The sequence below is a fragment of the Pollachius pollachius genome (assembly GCF_949987615.1).
Source record: "Pollachius pollachius genome assembly, chromosome: 1".
Taxonomy (NCBI): domain Eukaryota; kingdom Metazoa; phylum Chordata; class Actinopteri; order Gadiformes; family Gadidae; genus Pollachius; species Pollachius pollachius.
This window is the reverse complement of record NC_136934.1, coordinates 48,869,059-48,886,993: the sequence shown is the minus strand read 5'-3', so window position 1 is coordinate 48,886,993 and position 17,935 is coordinate 48,869,059. Positions and strand designations below refer to the sequence as shown.

The 17,935-nt window shown below is 47.4% G+C and overlaps 1 protein-coding gene across 1 annotated transcript in view; it reads left to right on the top strand.

Moving 5' to 3' along the window:
- cdkal1 (CDK5 regulatory subunit associated protein 1-like 1) overlaps positions 1-17,935 on the top strand; it is a 224,137-nt gene that overhangs the window by 170,953 nt on the left and 35,249 nt on the right. Inside the window, exon 12 of the mRNA XM_079730965.1 lies at positions 248-310. Within this exon, the coding sequence (XP_079587091.1) occupies positions 248-310 (63 nt within the window). The remainder of the gene's footprint in view (positions 1-247; positions 311-17,935) is intronic.

The following is a 17,935-nucleotide window of genomic DNA, read 5'->3' as shown; positions in this document are numbered from 1 at the left end:
AGATTGCAATGGATTTCATGGTTTCTGATGTGTAACGTAACTTAATAACATAATTAGGGGGAAATTAGGGATCGCTGTTGTCCATCACTTTAACATATGTGACAGCTCGAATCTGTTCCCATACAGATGGTATACAGGCCTAAGTGGCTGCGCTTTAGCAGGCATTTTGTACGCATCAAATGCTCAATGTAAGCTCACGAGTTGTTATTGTGGTCGTTGTTAATGTCGGTTGTTTTTGTGTTTACAGAAAAAGCAAAGGACTAAGGAGCTGTCTCAACTCTTCCACTCCTACAACCCATACGACCATAAGGTAGGAGGCGCACGCACGCACACACACACACACACACACACACACACACACACACCACTCTTCTCCTAATAGGTGTCTGCTACTCTATCATCTCGTATCAGTCTACAGCTCTCCCCGCTCCAAGGCTGAGAAGCTGGCACATTGGAAGTGCCATCGTGTCAGCATTTTCCCCTTCTTTCATTTTTTCTCACACATTTACTGAAGGGATCTTTTTTCGTGGGCTTTACCCACAGCCTTTCTTGTTTATCTGCCCTTTCCCTTTGAGTCCCTGATTACCGGGCTCTGCGCCTTGTGTGTGCGTGTGTGTGTGTGTGTGTGTGTGCGTGCGCGTGTTCTACAGCTGTGGACTTTGTGTTTTCCCCTTGAGATGGGCACTGCTCAACATAGTGTCGACTGTTGTGCTGCTGTGCTTTTTTCTCAATTATTATTTTTTATTGTGACAGTTCATTTCGGCATGTTGGTAGTTTTGGTTGGCGACAGAGTTTAGGTTCACAAAGGTTTTGACAATCGCACTCCTACGATAACACACACTGTCTGCAACAAGACTGGCCGTACATGATATGTATCCTGCAAATAAGAAACAACCCTTGCTGCTAATTCACAATCCAACAGGCATACACGCATCACACATTTAAACACTGCTATAAGTTGTAATTCTACATTTGTAAAAATGTATATCTATAAATGTCACTATACTAATTTACTCCCGACTAAATTCAGAGGTACATTCGGAAGCCAAGAAGGTTCACGCGGATTTAACATCATCATCCACGGCTAACATCCATGTACAGATGGTTTCATCAAAGTGTTTATCACAGCTGTCAAAGACACTTTGATTAACAGTCCCATATATATTCCTGAGTTGCTTTAATACCGGTGACCTTCCCCCCCCATCACCGCTCATACCTCTCCCTTCCCTCTCCACTCCCTCTCCGGCCTGCCGCGTGCTTTCGTCCCATGTTGTCCTGTCCTCCAGCGCAATGCATTTGCGGTAATTAAAAGAATATGAGCGAGTGCACGTTTTCACTTTGGCAGGGTATTCAACTCGCGGCCTCCCACACATCCCCCCCAAAAAACACACCGACACACAAACGCGCGCGCACACACACACACACACACACACACGTGTCGCAAAGCGCAGACTGTGTTGTCGAGATGGGGAGTAGCAGTTTATAGTACATTAGCATCCAAATCAGATGGTTAGCTGTGGAGAGCATGCTTTGCTCGTGAGATTCCCCCAGGAGTCGTCTTTACTAACCAAGGGATGCAGAGTCATCCCTTTTTCCACTGCCCTCTCTCTTCCATCTCTCGTCTTGACTTTTATTTGTTTGTCTTTAACGGGCCGCTGGTTCGTGAGCTAGGAGCTCCCCCCCCCCAGTCTCAATAAACAGAAAAATAAAAATCATCCAGGAGTTATAATTGCTGTCACCGGGCTGACATCATGCAACTAATGAAATGATGCGAGGGAGAAGCGACGGCAGGGAGGAAGGCTTGAGAGTATGAATACAACGGTACATTATGCACTGTTTCATCGCTGTTGTGACTGCTGCAACATTGTTTTGACACTTGACGTGTGTGCAATTGTCCTACTTGTCAAGGAGGAGAACTTTGCCGACTGCGAAGCATCAAGACTTATTAAAAATACATCCAAAAACCCCCTTCCTAAAACATTAAGGGTAAAATCAGTCTCAAAGGTAACACAAATGGAATAATTACGAATGCATACTGAAAGGTTAATTATTGAAATGAAATGTTAACAGGCTAGTCTTTGACTTAGTCTGCCCTTAAATCCGTTGAATAATAACGGGAAAAAAAAAATCGGTTGAATTGTTTGTTGTTCATAATGGGGGCGGTTTTACGACAATTAAATAATATATTTTTGATGTGCAGGGGTGAGTGTCTGCGAGGGACTCTTCACTGCGCCCCAGTGTTTACCAGGACGCGCGATGCCATTATAATGTGTCGTTGGACCGGAGACAAGTTGGCTCCAGACGGAAGAAGGAATTGGAAACGCCAGTGTTTTCCAGGCATTAACTGCTCGTACTAATCCTAATATGGACACGTAGGGGGGTGGGGGTGGAAAGCGGGGGGAGGGGGGGGGTTGAGAAAAAAGGCATTAATGAAGCGCTGAGTCTGGAGATGCTTGGGTTTGGCAATCCTTGGCGAGGCAGCCTCATTGGTTCTTTGCTCCAGGCTACCGTCCAACAGAAACAACACATGCAAATGAGCTAATTGTTGTTGTACGGGCCCGGGCCCCTAGGTGCAGGCGTCTCATTTCACAGATAGTGAGATGTGGGGGAGTTAGAAGAAAAAAAAACAACTGCCTCCTTGTATTTTCGTCCCTGAGCCGTACGCTATAATATGTATATTTATATATGTATTTGTGTGTGTGCGTGTTGTGTTTGGGATGATAAATGTGAAGCATCCTATAGCCAGATGGTGTCCAGGAACCCCATCCATCAGCGCTGAACAGACCAACAGACAGAAAGCTGGCAGGACACTCGGTCTGGGGCTAAGGCCACGCGACGGACACACACACACACACACACAGACACACACCCAGACACACACACATGCGCCAATTACATATCACATTACAAATTGTATCCATTTAAGGTAAACATAACTGCAATGTAGTTTCTGGTACAAAGTAGAAGTCATGTATTGAGCTTATTGTTTTATTCATCTGCTGGTGGCAGATTTCCTTCCAGGATTTTAATATCATATTTCTGAGCGGTCGGACATGAATCAGGGACGTCCTTATAAGATAAGAAAAGGTCATTTTGTTTGACCACCAGATCTATACGACGCTGGCGTCCCTGAGGGGTAATGTGCGAGGTAAATGCCTTCGCCCGGTGGTGGCGGTCTAGGACCCAGCCCCCCCTCGACGCACTTGACCCGATGTACGCCAGCTGGTCGGGGGCTGAACTCGGCTTGAACCCGGTCTGAACCGGGTCTGCTGGTCGTCGCGGCGACCTGATGTTCCGGCCTCGCTGGCGGCCGCCGTGTCCTTGAAAGTGAGGATTGTCCCGAAAGTTAGAGAGTGCGTGTGTGTGTGTGTGTGTGTGTGTGTGTGTGTGTGTGTTTATGTGCTTGTGTGTCGTTGTGTAACAATGGTAAAATACCACTAAAACATTTCCCTTCTTATTCTTTCTGTCTCGTGTGTTTCGGTTGATTCTTATTGCTATCTTTTGGTTAATATTTCTTATGTGCTCTCAGAAGACCTTTCTGCTGAATTGCACCTGTACTTTTGTGCGTGTGTGTGTGTGTGTGTGTGTGTGTGTGTGTGTCTGGCCATGAACGAAGCCCAAGGCTCCTCTCCGGCCTATTCCAGCTACCATGTCCAGGTGGCTAATGGGTAAGGCGCAACAAGCAGAAACAAACACATCATTAGTCTGTGTAAACTTTCCACTCCCCCTTTAAACAATTCCTGTACGAGTTAGCCATCCGAAAGAGAGGGAAACAAAGCATTAATTAATGTCTTAGCATTTCCACACTCCCCGCCACCAATGCCGTGGCTCGTATTGTTTTTCGTACAGCAGACAATTAACCAGGGTAATATTTTGTTAGTGTGTCCTCATGACTTTAATTTTTCTACATTGTGATGATTCTTTTTCCCGGTTAGCTCTCATTTACAGTGTTTCTAGAAGGTAACCTTTTGCCTCTCTCTCACTTGACATTTACCTCTGTCGTTACAGACAGCTCACCCTCTCATTTTCTCTTAATTAACGGACTATTTGTGGCCTTGGGGTGTTGGTTGGGGTGGGTGGATGTACGACTTCTCCCCGATGAGACGGAGTGGCAGAGAGAGCCAAAGAGAGTTGTAAAGATTGTGAGGATTGTTTGCTTTAAAAGATAAATTCTGTGTGACATTTAGCTTTTTTTCCTTCCACTCCATTTAGAGGGAAAAGGAATACGTTTTCTTTCCTCTGCTTAACCGTATTTGTATCAGCTCTCTCTTCGGGAAGAGAAATGGTTGGCCTCTACTCAAAAATACATCCTTGTTGTTTTGAACAAGTAGGGAAATCAAGGACGGCATATTGGTATATTCTGCATGCTTTTCGAAAAGAGTTGAATTTGGAGTGGCCTTGGGTCAACAGGAATTACCATGTAAGTAAAACACTAACTAACATGAATACGTTTGCTCGATGCTTACCTTGATGCTCAGTATTTACCGCAGAGCAGGTGTGTGTGTGTGTGTGTGTGTGCGTGTGTGCGTGTGTGTGTGTGAGTGTCTTTATATGTGTGAGGGGAGAAACCATAGAGAGAGAGAGCAAGTAAGCAAATGAATGTGTTCTATTGGTGCGTTCCACTTAGCATTGTGTGGATAATTGCCAGAGCTGCATCACTGCTAGCCTTCCTAATTACTACAGACTCTGCTCTGAATGGAAACCTAATCACTACTTGCGTCCCCGGACACACACTTAAAGATGTCATCTAGTTGGGGGGGGGGGGGGGCTCACATAAAAGGACTGTATCTGCGATGTTTCCTAATGCATCCACGTCTCTGTCTCGGTCTCTGCTGTTACACACTTACCTGCTGCCTTTCTCCTGTAAAGCGACCTCCTGCAAGGATGGATTAGATATGCTTTGTGTGTGCTTGTGTGTGTGTGTGTGTTTGCTTACTTACGAGAGGCGCAATGTAATACAATACGACATTAGTTCCAGGGTTGTCGCTACGGTAAATACCCTGGAAAGTCTAAACACAAATGAAATGCTGGAAAAACATGAAATCAATAAATATGAATTGTCAAACGAAATGCATGTGCACACACACACCCATACACACACACACACACACACACGCACACGTTCAAGCTATTTTGTTCCCTTTTGTGTCTCTGATAATGCCAAAAAGATACTTTTCTGTCTCATTCACTCTTTTCTGTCCAACTATTGTCTGCCAGATTCTGGCACAGGATATTGGTTGAAGGAAGCCCATTCACTACGTTTTGAAGAAAACTTCAGTTTAGATGACTGAGCATCCTCCCAGGCCTCTGTACCTCTGACTTACTCAAAGCCAGAAGTGTCCTGTTGGTTGACCCCGCAGTACCTATCGTCGCCACAAGACCAGACAGCGACTCGCCCGTTCTCTCTCGACAGCGGGTGGGTTTGAACCCTCGCGACCCGTTCCGGCCTTCCCTGAACCACCTGAACATGAACGCATAACAAGCCGTCGACAAATGTTATTCAGATACGTCCTTTTTACATTTGAAGAGAAAAGCTTCCGAATCCGGCAATGCTCATTAGCCTGACTCACAACCAAGGTTACAGGCCCTGCAGAGAAGTCACAAATCTATATAAATGATTACATAAATTGCGTGTCCATACATTTGAAGGCAACCCAAACCACTCGAAGGCATTTATGCACGCTAGCAATCAGCCAACCGTATCCATCAAGGACTCCAACCACACAACACACAGAAAAAAAACAGAACGGACGCACTCGCACACACTTTTTTAAAACAAACACCTCTGAGCTCATTCGTTCCCTTCAACCGTGCTCTAACGCAGCCCTGTCGACATGAGTCACTTCGTTAGTCGGAGCGGACCCATGTCCCCCCTTGCACTGCGGTACTACATCGTCCGTACAACCGCAGTAAGAGTTGTGTCGGACGTGTGCACCGACAAACCCCGTGGCACGGCATTAAAGCGATCCGTCCTTGCGACGCGGCACGGCGAGGTCAAAAGCCCCGGTCCTCTTATGATCAGCCAGGCCCCTAATGAAGCCGTATATGTCCCGCAGTGACGCCCCGGTCATTACTCGCGTATCACAGCACAGGCTGTTCAACACTTTGATGTATCTGTGCCGCGCTCGTTGCATAGGCTAATTGTGGCTAATATGGGGAGACACTGAGGGCACTGCCCTTTGGTTGCAGTCCTATATGTTCCAGTGCATCCGTCATTGCACTGTATAGGAGCCAGTCACTGACATTTTGTCTGTCTGGCAGCGCGCGGCCACTGAAAGGCCAATTGCTTTAAGAAAGGTTTGTGAAAGACAGACAGTGAAGTATGTCATTGGTATGACACAAATAGTGCATGTACAAAGTCACGTGTGTGAGTGTAAGTTCTTTGTTCGCAAACATGTCCTCAATTTCTGAAACTGTGTATTTTCAGTACACGTCAATGTTCCACACAGACATACACAGATAATCTTGACGAATAACAACAAGGAAGACGCGTTCGAATTAAAGCATGTTTAAAGGGGTTGAAGGCTCCCAACGAGATATCGCCAAGGAAAGCATATCATGTCCACACACTCAGCCCGCATCGAGATGAAAGGCGAAACGGCGACCGCCATCAGAGACGCTGAGCTCCACCCCCCCCCGCCTCCCCTGCTGTGAGACACACACATCCAGATCCAAACAAAGCCTTGGTTCCCGTTCTGCCGCGCCCCCGCGCTCTCGGTGCCTCCAGCGATGCTTGTGGTTCGTGCCGAACGAACTATCGGGCATTAACAATGCGGCGGCGGCGGCAAAGGCGGCGGCAAAGGCACTGAATGGCCGAGCGTTGCGGACAGACAGACAGAGAGCAGCCTTGAGCTGTGACAGCAGGCCCCCCTCCCCCCCTGACGGCCTCTGGCGCCTTTCATCCGGCCCGCGTCTAACCGCTACCTGAATGGAGGCCTGCATTATGGCGACTCGCGAGCCGCTGCCGTCAGGAGGGGTAATTGGGCACTTATTGTTAGATGCTCTTTCATAGGGTAGTGTGAATGCTTTTCTTATTCAGCCGCCCACGTCCCCGTGCACACACGCACACTCCCTCAAAGACATGTACGTGCACACACACACACCCTCTCAAAGACATGTGCGCACACGAGAGTATACACTTGCACTTCACGAAAAGCTAATTTAGGGTGGGAGTGTACATGCATACACGTGCACACACACGCGCACACATGCGTGTGGGTGATCATAGATTGGTTTGGATGGTATTTCACTTTCCACTAGCAATGAAAGCTCGTGGTAATGGCTGGATGGAAATGGAGGATGCCTGTTGGTGTTTATTATAGTTTATTATTTCTCTCTCTCCCTCTCCTCCTCTCTCTCTCATTATCTCTCTTTCTCTTCTTTTGGCTAAGATCTCTCTAAAGCCCCTGTCGCTTGTGATTTTTATTTTATTTGGTCTTTCCAAATCAAGGACGAATAAAGCAAAATGAAACAATGAAATGACGATTGTTCTATTCAGGCCACAATGTGTGAGCTATCCTCTTGATTGCTGCGTTGCTCGATCGATCATATTCGTCATGTCGCTTCTGGCTGTTATGGATTACAACCATGCCCTTTTTTATTTGTTGTTTCTTGTAAATTAATTTAATCGGCAACAATGACAGTGTGTACTTCCATAGGTTTGGGGGAAAGAACCCGATGGCGACACTTTGTGTTCTTCAGGAGCCGACAACTATTGTGTTGGCGGGATTTGAATGTGTGTCTTAATCTTTTTAGGGTGTCCAGATCCCCTTCTCTTATCGCCTCCATTAACCCTACGCAGACTCTGATAACACACACGTGCTCACCAATGCGCACACGCAACCACACACACAGACCAAGACAAACACCCACACAAATAAACACAGGGGAATCAGGCGACCACATGCACAACAAAGATAAACAGCCAGCGAGATAATGGAGAGAGAGAGAGACCTTTAAGACGTATGGGGCTGCCTCGTGAGTCGGCTCAGGGTTGTGGTTTTACATTTTTTAACTCCCCCTTACACACAATCCCCCCCCCCCCCCCCTTAACCAGCCTCCTCCCTCCAACAGATGCATCTTATCGCACTAGCACAAGCTCAAGGATCCCCACCCAGACAGACACACACACACAGACACGCATACATGTATACCTACCTTGAGAGACACCTTCCACCAATCTTGGTAGGATTAATTCCCTGTGCCGTGATGGATACGTAGTCCCCCCTCCCACCACCACCATTGTTAACAGCTGTAACTGCTCATTCAACAAGCTGTAAAGAGCTTATCAAAGGCAGTAAATACAAATGTTAACGCCGGTTTAAATCTCCGCCTTTTACCCACTCTTCGATCAGGTGATTGGTGTGAATTATTTTACCCTGAGCGTCGTAGGAGAACGAAACGCCATGTCGACGGAATTCAGCTGTTCAATGTTTTTTGTTATCTGTCTCTGTCTGTCTCTCTGTCCCTCTCTCTCTCTCGCTCTCTCTCTCTCTCTCTCTCTCTCTCTCTCTCTCTCTCTCTCTCTCTCTCTCTGTTTGTCTCTTTCTCTGTCTCAGCCTCTCTCCCTGTCTCTCTTTTTCTCTCTCTGTCGCTCTCTGTCTGTCTTTCTATCCCTCCCTCTTTCTCTCTCTCTCCCTCTTTTTTTTTTCTCTCACTCTCTGAGTCCACCCTCTGCTGTTTTTTGGCAAGGCAGACACCTGGGACACTGTGTGTTACTGTGTGTGTGTGTGTGTGTGTGTGCGAGCGAGAAAAAAAACCCGTTGTTGTTCTGTTCGGCCCTTTGTCGGGGTGCCATTCATCACTCGCTCGTCGAACTGCGGACCGAACCTGGGGTTAATAACATCGATCTGTGTTATCCCCGCACATCTGCTTACCAACCGGGCACTCAACGCACCTCACTAACCACGCTGTCACACAGACACACACACAAACACAGGAGCTCCTGCACACATACACGCACTCAAAGGCACCCACATACACATACACAAACACATGCACACGGGTACTCATACACACATACACACACTCAAAGGTACACACATACACAGGCAAACACAGGCACACACAAACACCGGCACACACAGGAACTCACAGACTCACACACACGCGCAGGCATTCTCGCACACAGGAACACACACTCAGGCACACACACACAGGCACTCACACGCACACACTCACAGGCACTCACACACAAACATACGCGCCAAGGCAGACACACACACACAGGCACTCACACCCAGACACACACACACACACAGGCACTTGCACACAAACGCACACTCACACACACACATACACACATGCAGGCCCACACACACACACACACACACACTCACAAGCAGTTAATCATGTACAATTGCACACACACATACGCACACACACACATGTATGCACAACCCCTCGCAAGTACTTTCCATCACATGCACACACCCAAAATAAATTGGAGAAATACAGTGCCTCCACATACTTCGTTTTTTGGAGAGCGCACACACACACACACACACACACACACACACACACACACACACACACACACACACTCTTTAAGAGATACCCCCGAAGCCCCTCCCTACCCCAAAGCTGCACACGCTGGACCAGTAAATGAGCACTGTGTATAGGGCCAAATGTTGTGGGATCTCCACTGCAGATGCCTTCCTTCTCATTATGGCCGACACCGGGAAACTGGGACACAGCAGGGGAGAAAAAGTGATACATTAACTGTCAAACTGGTGTGTGTGTGTGTGCACATGTGTGCGCCTGCAGACTAAGTATCTTTGTTCTTTCTGTATCTGCGGAGGCCGGCTATAAGAGACAAATATAGTTGTTGGTAACTTTTAGCTTTACTTAAAGGTTTGGAAGCAAGCAGTGGTCAATTCGTGTGTTTTTTTACGTTTAACTGGCAGATGGTGTTTTAACACACAACGAAAAGGGACCCACACGTAAATCCCATAAAGACACACATGCAAATCAAAATAACAAATATATTGTTCTATTATGAAGAGGTTGCTGGAGCACAAGATGGCCGAACGTTGTTTGTGTCGTCAACCTTGAGCTTGACGGAAAGCATTTGTCAACGTTTCAAGTGGCCCCGGTTTTCGAGTCTTTTATTTATTTATTTATTTCAACTTTCGATTTTTTTTTTATCAGTTGTAGCCATTGTTTGCCGTTTCTAAGGAAACAATGGAGCTCTTTCAGCGACTTCAAGGACGCGCCGTATTCGGCTAGCGCCGTCTGCCTGCCGTTAGCCCCGCGCGCTCCTTGATACGAGCGACCGCCGAGCCATTACTCAACGTCTGGCCCGGGATGCCAGGGACAGGATCAGGACAAAGGGAACTATCGGGGTTCGGGGGAGAGAGGGACACAGGCTTTATTTTTTCTCGGTGTTCTTTTTTTTCCGGAGACTGTTAAAGTTAAAAAATGAAAACAAAAGATTTTTCCTCTTCTCTGTGTTGTTGTTCACTCATTAGAGAACGCACAATTGTCTGTAGGTAAAAGGAACACAATAACCCAGACACCCTCATTCACATCCCATCTCTTTGGCTGTTAATTTGTCCTCATAATCTGCTCCGAAGTCTCACCCCCCCACCCCACACACGAACACACCCAACCCTAACAATGTGGTGTGTATAGATTAGTTTGTTTGCGTATTTTGGTGAAGCACTGTTAATTGGCTGTTTGGACTAATAAATGGCTGTAATTAACAGCCGTTGTTAGTGTGTGTGTGTCTGCGTTTGCACGCTTGCGCCAGTGAATGGTAGCAGCTAAGGGCAAACTCAGTCTTGAGAGACTAGCTGCTCGTCAAAGTGCTCGGATTAATCACACTGAATCGGCCATTTTGACGACTTGATAATGACGGGATATTTGAGAGGTTTCCCTTCACTCAGAAATGTTCTTCTGCTTATTTGTCAGCATCGGTTGTAGAATGAATGTAACTGTACATTACACTGACGCCGGCACAGTTGTCACTCCCATTTAATTCCACTGTATGGCGAAAATGGGAGATTATTCCTCACTGAAGCTTATCACGGTTCAATCCACACCAACTCTAATTTAAATACTGTATGCTTTTTTAAACGGCGTGCGATGTGCAGAATGTCACCATAGTAACGCTTTGGAGTTATTTCGGTGGAAAGATCCGCGCTCTTAAGCCCACACAGAGCGAATTTCGGTTGTCATTTGTTGCATCACGCATAAAATAAATGGAATCATGTCCTTTGAACGGAGTGAAGCACACAGAGGGGGAAGGTAGCAGGGCAATATTCTTCCAAGACTTTCTCAAGTCTACTTTGGACATGAAAATTCATCAAGATTATGTTGCGTCTGTCCTAGCATCATGTTCCTTTTTTGATCCCCGCTCCCTTTTATTGTCCTGTCCTCTTCCTCCTCCTCCTCCTCCTCCTCCTCCTCCTTCTCCTCTCCCTCCCCCTGGAGCCTGTAAATCTTGAATTACGGCAAACCAGACGAGAATGACAGTACAAATGAGTACCTTATACCTCGGCCGTTCTTCCTCTATCATTATCTCCTCTCTCTCCTTTACTTCATTATCTTTCCTCCCCTTTCGTTTCTTCCCTCTATTCAGTCTGTCCAGCGCGCTGTTCCCACTGAAAGCGCGTCTGCTGCATTCTTCTTTCCAACTGTCACTTACACCTCTGTTTCTCTCTTTATCTCTCTCTGTTTCTCTCTCTCTCTCTCTCTCTCTGTCTCTCTCTCTCTCTCTCTCTTTCTCTCTCTCTCTCTCTCTCTCTCTCTCTCTCTGTCTCTCTCTCTCTGTCTCTGTCTCTCTCTCTCTGTCTGTCTCTCTCTCTCTCTCTCTCTCTCTTTCTCTCTTTATCTCTCTCTTTCTCTCTTTATCTCTCTCTCTCTGTCTCTCTCTCTCTCTCCCTTTCTCTCTCTGTCTCTCTCTCTCTCTCTCTCTCTGTCTCTCTCTCTCTCTCTCTCTCTCTCTCTCTCTCTCCTCTCTCTCTCTCTGTCTCTCTCTCTCTCTCTCTCTCTCTCTCTGTCTCTCTCTCTCTCTCTCTCTCTCTCTCTCTCTCTCTCTCTCTCTCTGATGAGTTTACAGTGAACACTGTAAGCTCCCGCTCCTTCCCTCTCGTCAACTGCCCCATAAACTCTTTCTTTCTCTCCTCCCTCCTCTCCCTCTTTTCTCTGTGTCCTACACCTCCTCTTTGCGTGCCCCCCTTCTCTCTTCTCCCTACCTTTTGTGTGTCATGTCATGCTTTCTTAGAAGACACATCGCCGTACTGCAGTCCAGACTTGTCCCGGCCACCCTTTGATCGTTTGAAGTCGAAACAAGTCAAACAAGCCGGATTGTAAATCGCATTCAAAAAAATGAAAACTAATCCAGTGTTTAATTCCGTGCCTTTTATTTAACGTGTATTCTACTCTCTCTTCTCTCTCTCTTTGGTCCACGGTTGTCGTTCCCTCGTGAAGACAAACGCTAGCGTGAATGGTGTACAGGTGAGCGTCTTGACATGAGCAACGCCTGGCTTGCGTCAGGTGTCCGGGATTACATCTCTTTATAAGGTCTTCACCTAAAAAATGTTTTTTGTTATTAATAACGCGCCGGTAGCCGTGTTCACTGTAAGATTATTCCCAGGTCAACTCGGGGCCCTTCCTCCCTGATTGACGAAGGTTCACAATGAGCTAATCAAGCGGTTGATTGAGTGCAGCTGCTCTCGGCACCTCACGACTGTACCCCAGAGTTGTCATGGGAGCCGCGGCGCACACCGCCAAACCCCGGGACCTGCTCTTAGCTCATTAGCATTACCGTTTAGTGGAATTTACATATTTTGCATGTATAATGTTCTCGAGGAGAGGAGCCCGAGGCCCACGCACCCATTTCAAATGTTTCATTTTTTGGGGTTTGTCTTTGGCTTTCTTTGTTTTTCCTTTATTTCACTCTCGCGTGCTATCTCTCTCCCTGAATGTCTGTCTGTCTGTCTGTCTGTCTGTCTGTCTGTCTGTCTGTGTCTCTCTGTCTGTCTGTCGGTCTGTGTTTATCTCTGTCAGTCAGTCAGTCTGTCTGTCTGTCTGTCTGTCTGTCTGTCTGTCTGTGTCTCTGTCTGTCTGTCATCTGTCTGTCTGTCTGTCTGTCGGTCTGTGTCTCTCTCTGTCTGTCTGTCTCTGTCTGTCTCTGTCTGTCGTCTGTCGTCTGTCTGTCTGTCGGTCTGTGTCTCTGTCTGTCTGTCTGTCTGTCTGTCTGTGTCTTTCTCTGTCTGTCTGTCTGTCTGTCTGTCTGTCTGTCTCTCTCTCTCTCTCTCTCTCTCTCTGTGTACTTCCTCTTGAACAGACAGACACACACGCATAGATTCTCAAAGGGAGCGAATCCTTCCCTTAAAGCCATACGGTGCCAAATTGTCTGTCTCTACACTACTACAGTCAAAAGGAGGTTTGCCATGACGTAAGAGTATAAAAGAAAAGCCCATAGAACCTTACAGTGCGCTACGCCTCTGACATGCATTGTAAAGAGCGCTGCCACTTGCCCAGAAGAGAAAGTACAGCCCACCTCCCTTTTTTGTGCAAAGCAGAGCGTATTTCCCTTTTGTGTTTTGTGTAAATAATGTAGAAATGGAAAGTCTGGCCAAGCAACCATGGGTAATGATGGACAGGCATGAAGGTACGAGGTGGGCATGAGACTGAGAGTGAGAGCAGCCCACCCTCTCTTCATTCTGGTGTCAGAACCATGCCTCTGCCTGCAGGGCTGGCTTCTCCCAGGAACTGCAGCTCCAACAAATGAAGTCAAAATGTCCCTGCAGCCCTACTAGGATATTGCGTGTGTGTTTGTGTGCTCGTTATAAATACATATCTTTGGGTCTGCGTGTTTGTAAAGTCCTGTATGCGGCTGGAGCAGTTTTTTGTTTAATCATATGAGACGTGTGTGTGTGCGTGTGCGTGTGTGTGTGTTTGTGTGTGGTGAAGCACACTATGTGCCTGTACATAAATGTATGGCTTCGGGTCCATGATGGCATTTATTTGGTTCCAGCTACTGCACTTTGATGCTGGGGAAGTGTGTGTGTGTGTGGGGGGGGGGGAGACATGTATGTGTGTGTATGTATAGATGTTAATCAGATTGTTTCGAGCTAGGTTTTACCAAGACAACACGTGTAGTGACATCAAGCCCGCTATAGCTGGAGGAGCGTGGGCCTCTGAGTCAGTGCAGTGCGGGCTATAGGATGTTCCTGTCGCATCCGACGTGGTATACGGCGGGGAGGTTTCAAGGGTAGACACTGCCCAGAGCCTGACCCTCGGCTCGTGAAACACAAATACACTGTTGTCGCCGTTGATGAACCTACTTCGGCGACGGCTAGCGACTCAACAGCGAATACGTACGTGGAGGTCTTTGGAGATTGCCACTTTATTCCGAGGAAAGGGGCGATCTTTCAGATGTTGAACTCCCACTGTGATTGAAATGCGCAAGGAATGTCTGTTTGGTGAAAATAGTGTTCCTTCGTCTTGTTTCCCTAGACGTGTAGAATGTGTGTCATTGAAAATGGAACACATACATAAACACATATGGTTTTATATATATATATATATATATATCTATATCTGAAATCCAAATCTATTTTATATAGATTTATTGGTTTGTCGGCATGTGTTAATGTGTCCCCTCGCGCCTGTCTTTTTTCAGTCGTCCATTATATATATATATATATATATAAATCCATCTTATATTATATATATGTATATATAGCATGTATGTGCATATATAGTGCGTGTGGGCATGTCTGAATACGTCCCCTTGCGCGTGCCTTCCTTCAGCCATCCTCGTGTCGTGCGTGTAGCGGCGTTCTGCTCTACCTGCTAATGAAATGACCCCACAGGGGCCTCAATGTGGGCCAGGATCCTGTGGGCCCCGGCTCACAGCGTTAGCAGGGAGCGTTAGAGTGCGCGCCGGTCCCCCGCACGGACCGCTCGCTTGATAACAATGGGACCTGATGCCTTAATGCCCTTGTAAACAGCGCTTTGCGGGCCAGCGGAGGGTGTGCCGGCGGACGTTTATCGAGGACACCGGTGTGTTTATGTACCCGGCGTACCGTACCGGGAGTAAACAACCTTTGTCAGAGAGTGCGGGGAGGGGGGGCGGCGAGCGACGATCGTAAACTGTGCTCCGGGCTCGCGTGTGGGACGTCGGGTGGTTTATGTAGACGAATGTTGGAAGGACTTAATTCATTTATTTCTTTTGGAGCTGCGTATGGCTAACTGCCTCCTTGCCTCTCGCCCCCAGCCCCGACCGCAGTGAATTAGTGTGAACAAACCACACAGAATGGCTGAAGGCTTTTGGTGGTGGGGGGGGACAGACGTGGAATTGTTTATAGGCCCTAATGTGTTGGAGGCTAATGTGTCAGTTGATATGTCCTTCTGCAGCGGCCGTATATAGATTTCAGAAGAAAGAGAGAGTTTTGGTTGGGGGGAAATGGAGGCATCAAGGTCAGTGGCGCGCTTGTTGTTGCATTAACTCGCAGCTTTTGGAGACATCACTGGTTCTGAATACATAGCCGTTATGAACGGGTACAGTTTATATAGGGCCTCATGTTTAGTCCTCACTGTTCCCAGAGGCGTCTCCCAGGTTAAGCAGGTAAGACTTGTGGTAAGACCTATTGGGGGGGGTCTAGGTTTGTGTGTGTGTGTGTGTGTGTGTGTGTGTGCAAACTTTCATTTCAAGGTGTTAATCCCTGAGAATATACAGTCTGAGCGTTGTTCATGATTACACAAAGTCTATGGTCAAAAAAAAATGTTGTCATGTTTTACAGTAACCACAGCAGTAAATATGCTACTCACATATATAGACATGATTATGCTGACATGATGAATCGGATGGTCAGTTGGCAGTTGCTACATCAATATTTTGTCCCTGCGTGTCTGCCTGCCTGCGTATTGTGGGTGTGTTTGCGTGTGTCTGTATGCCTGCGTGTGCGTGCGTGTGCGTGTGTTTTAGCCTGCTTGCATGCGTGTGCGTGCGTGTGTGTGTTTTAGCCTGCTCGCATGTGTGTGTGTGTGTGTGTGTGCATACATGCGCACACGCGTGTTTGAGCCTGTGTGCGTGTGTGTGTGTGTCTGTGTGTGTGTGTGCATACATGCGCACACGCGTGTTTGAGCCTGTGTGCGTGTGTGTGCGTGTGTGTGTGTGTGTGTGCATACATGCACACACGCGTGTTTGAGCCTGCGTTTGTGTGTGCTTTTGCGTGCGTGCGTGCGCCTCTGTGCTGTAATGAGGCCTCCACTCTGCAGTTCTGGGTACCAATGAGCTGGGCCTCCCGTACCCAACAAAGACCAGAACGCACGTGTGCGATTCTCCGAGGTGCTGAATGCAGAGAGGCTAATTTAGGGGGACATTCAAGTTATACTCAAGCATTAGCAGGCTATTTGGCCAATCATCGGCACAAACGCACCCACATGCACACACACGCTCACACACACACACACACACACACACACACACACACACAAACACACACACACACAAGTGGACGCTTTTATACACAGCAGACACACAGAGCCTATTTAAAAAAAAACTCCCGCAAAGCCATGTGCCACTGATAGAGCATCTGACACACACACACACTTACAAACATATACACAAATACACACACACACACACACACAGGTCAATTCCTAGATTGTGTACACATTCAGACAAACACAAAACACCAACCTAATTTACACACAAACACACACACATACATGTAAACACATATGCATACACGTATATACAAACAATTCAAATTGCATCCAGTCATCAGTCTCACTAAAAAAAAAACACATATGCTGCCAACACTCACACACACACACACACACACACACACACACACACACACACACACACACACACACACACACACACACACACACACACACACACAGTTGTGCGAGGCCCCAGTCTGTTTAGACAGCAGATCAGGAGTTGAATGTATGCAGAATCAATCCGACAACGAGGCAGCCACACGCACACCCACAGAATGCATAAAAAGATACAGATTCCAGGAAAATCGATGACCTCCGAAATGCATAGCAGCTGCATGCTGAAGCTCACACACACACAGACGCACACACACGCACACACACACACACACACACACACACACACACACACACACACACACACACAGACACTCACACACACACAGACGCACAGGGGCGTTATGAATATTCAAACGATGTTGCAGTCATTTGTATCAGCCCCTCATTTGCATTTGTGCTATTAGTCCACAATCAGGGCCGGCTCCAGTTTAGCGTGCCAGGAACCTGACCACTCCGCCTGCGAGGATGCGCACAGTGACACACACTCACACACATGGCACACAACTCCGTACACACAGTGATAAAGTACACACACACGCACTCATCCAGTCACAAAGCGGGGTACAGACTGGGGATCAATTAGATGTTGGCAGACAGACACGTAAACACATGGAATCTCTCACTCGCACACACTCCTGCACGCACACACTGAGGCACACAATCACGCGCGCACAACAGCGGTTGTGATCTGCCCTTGGTTTTTAAATGGGGAAGGTACATCCAGATTACACAAACAGGCCTGCCAGCGTGTTACATAAAGGTGGACATTGAAGTTGGGCTTAAGCTCGCCTTGTTTCGCTCCCTTTGAAGCCAACAGGCTGATCCCATGGCAAAGACACAGAGAGAGAGGGTGCTCCCGGCTACTCTTGTCTTGACCTGTTCGACTCTCTCTCTCTCTCGTTCTCTCCTTCTCTCCCTGGATCTCTCTCTCTCTCTCTCCTTCCCTCCTTCCCGGATCTCTCTCTCTCTCTCTCTCTCTCTCTCTCTCTCTCTGGTGGTCGATCTCTCTTATTCTCCCCGTCTGATCACACGGTGTCACTTTGAACGGCGGTGCAGCTGTACTCTGGCACACTAGCCCCTTGAATCTGTGTTTGATTACTACCTGCTCTCTGGTGATTAATAGTCATTATGA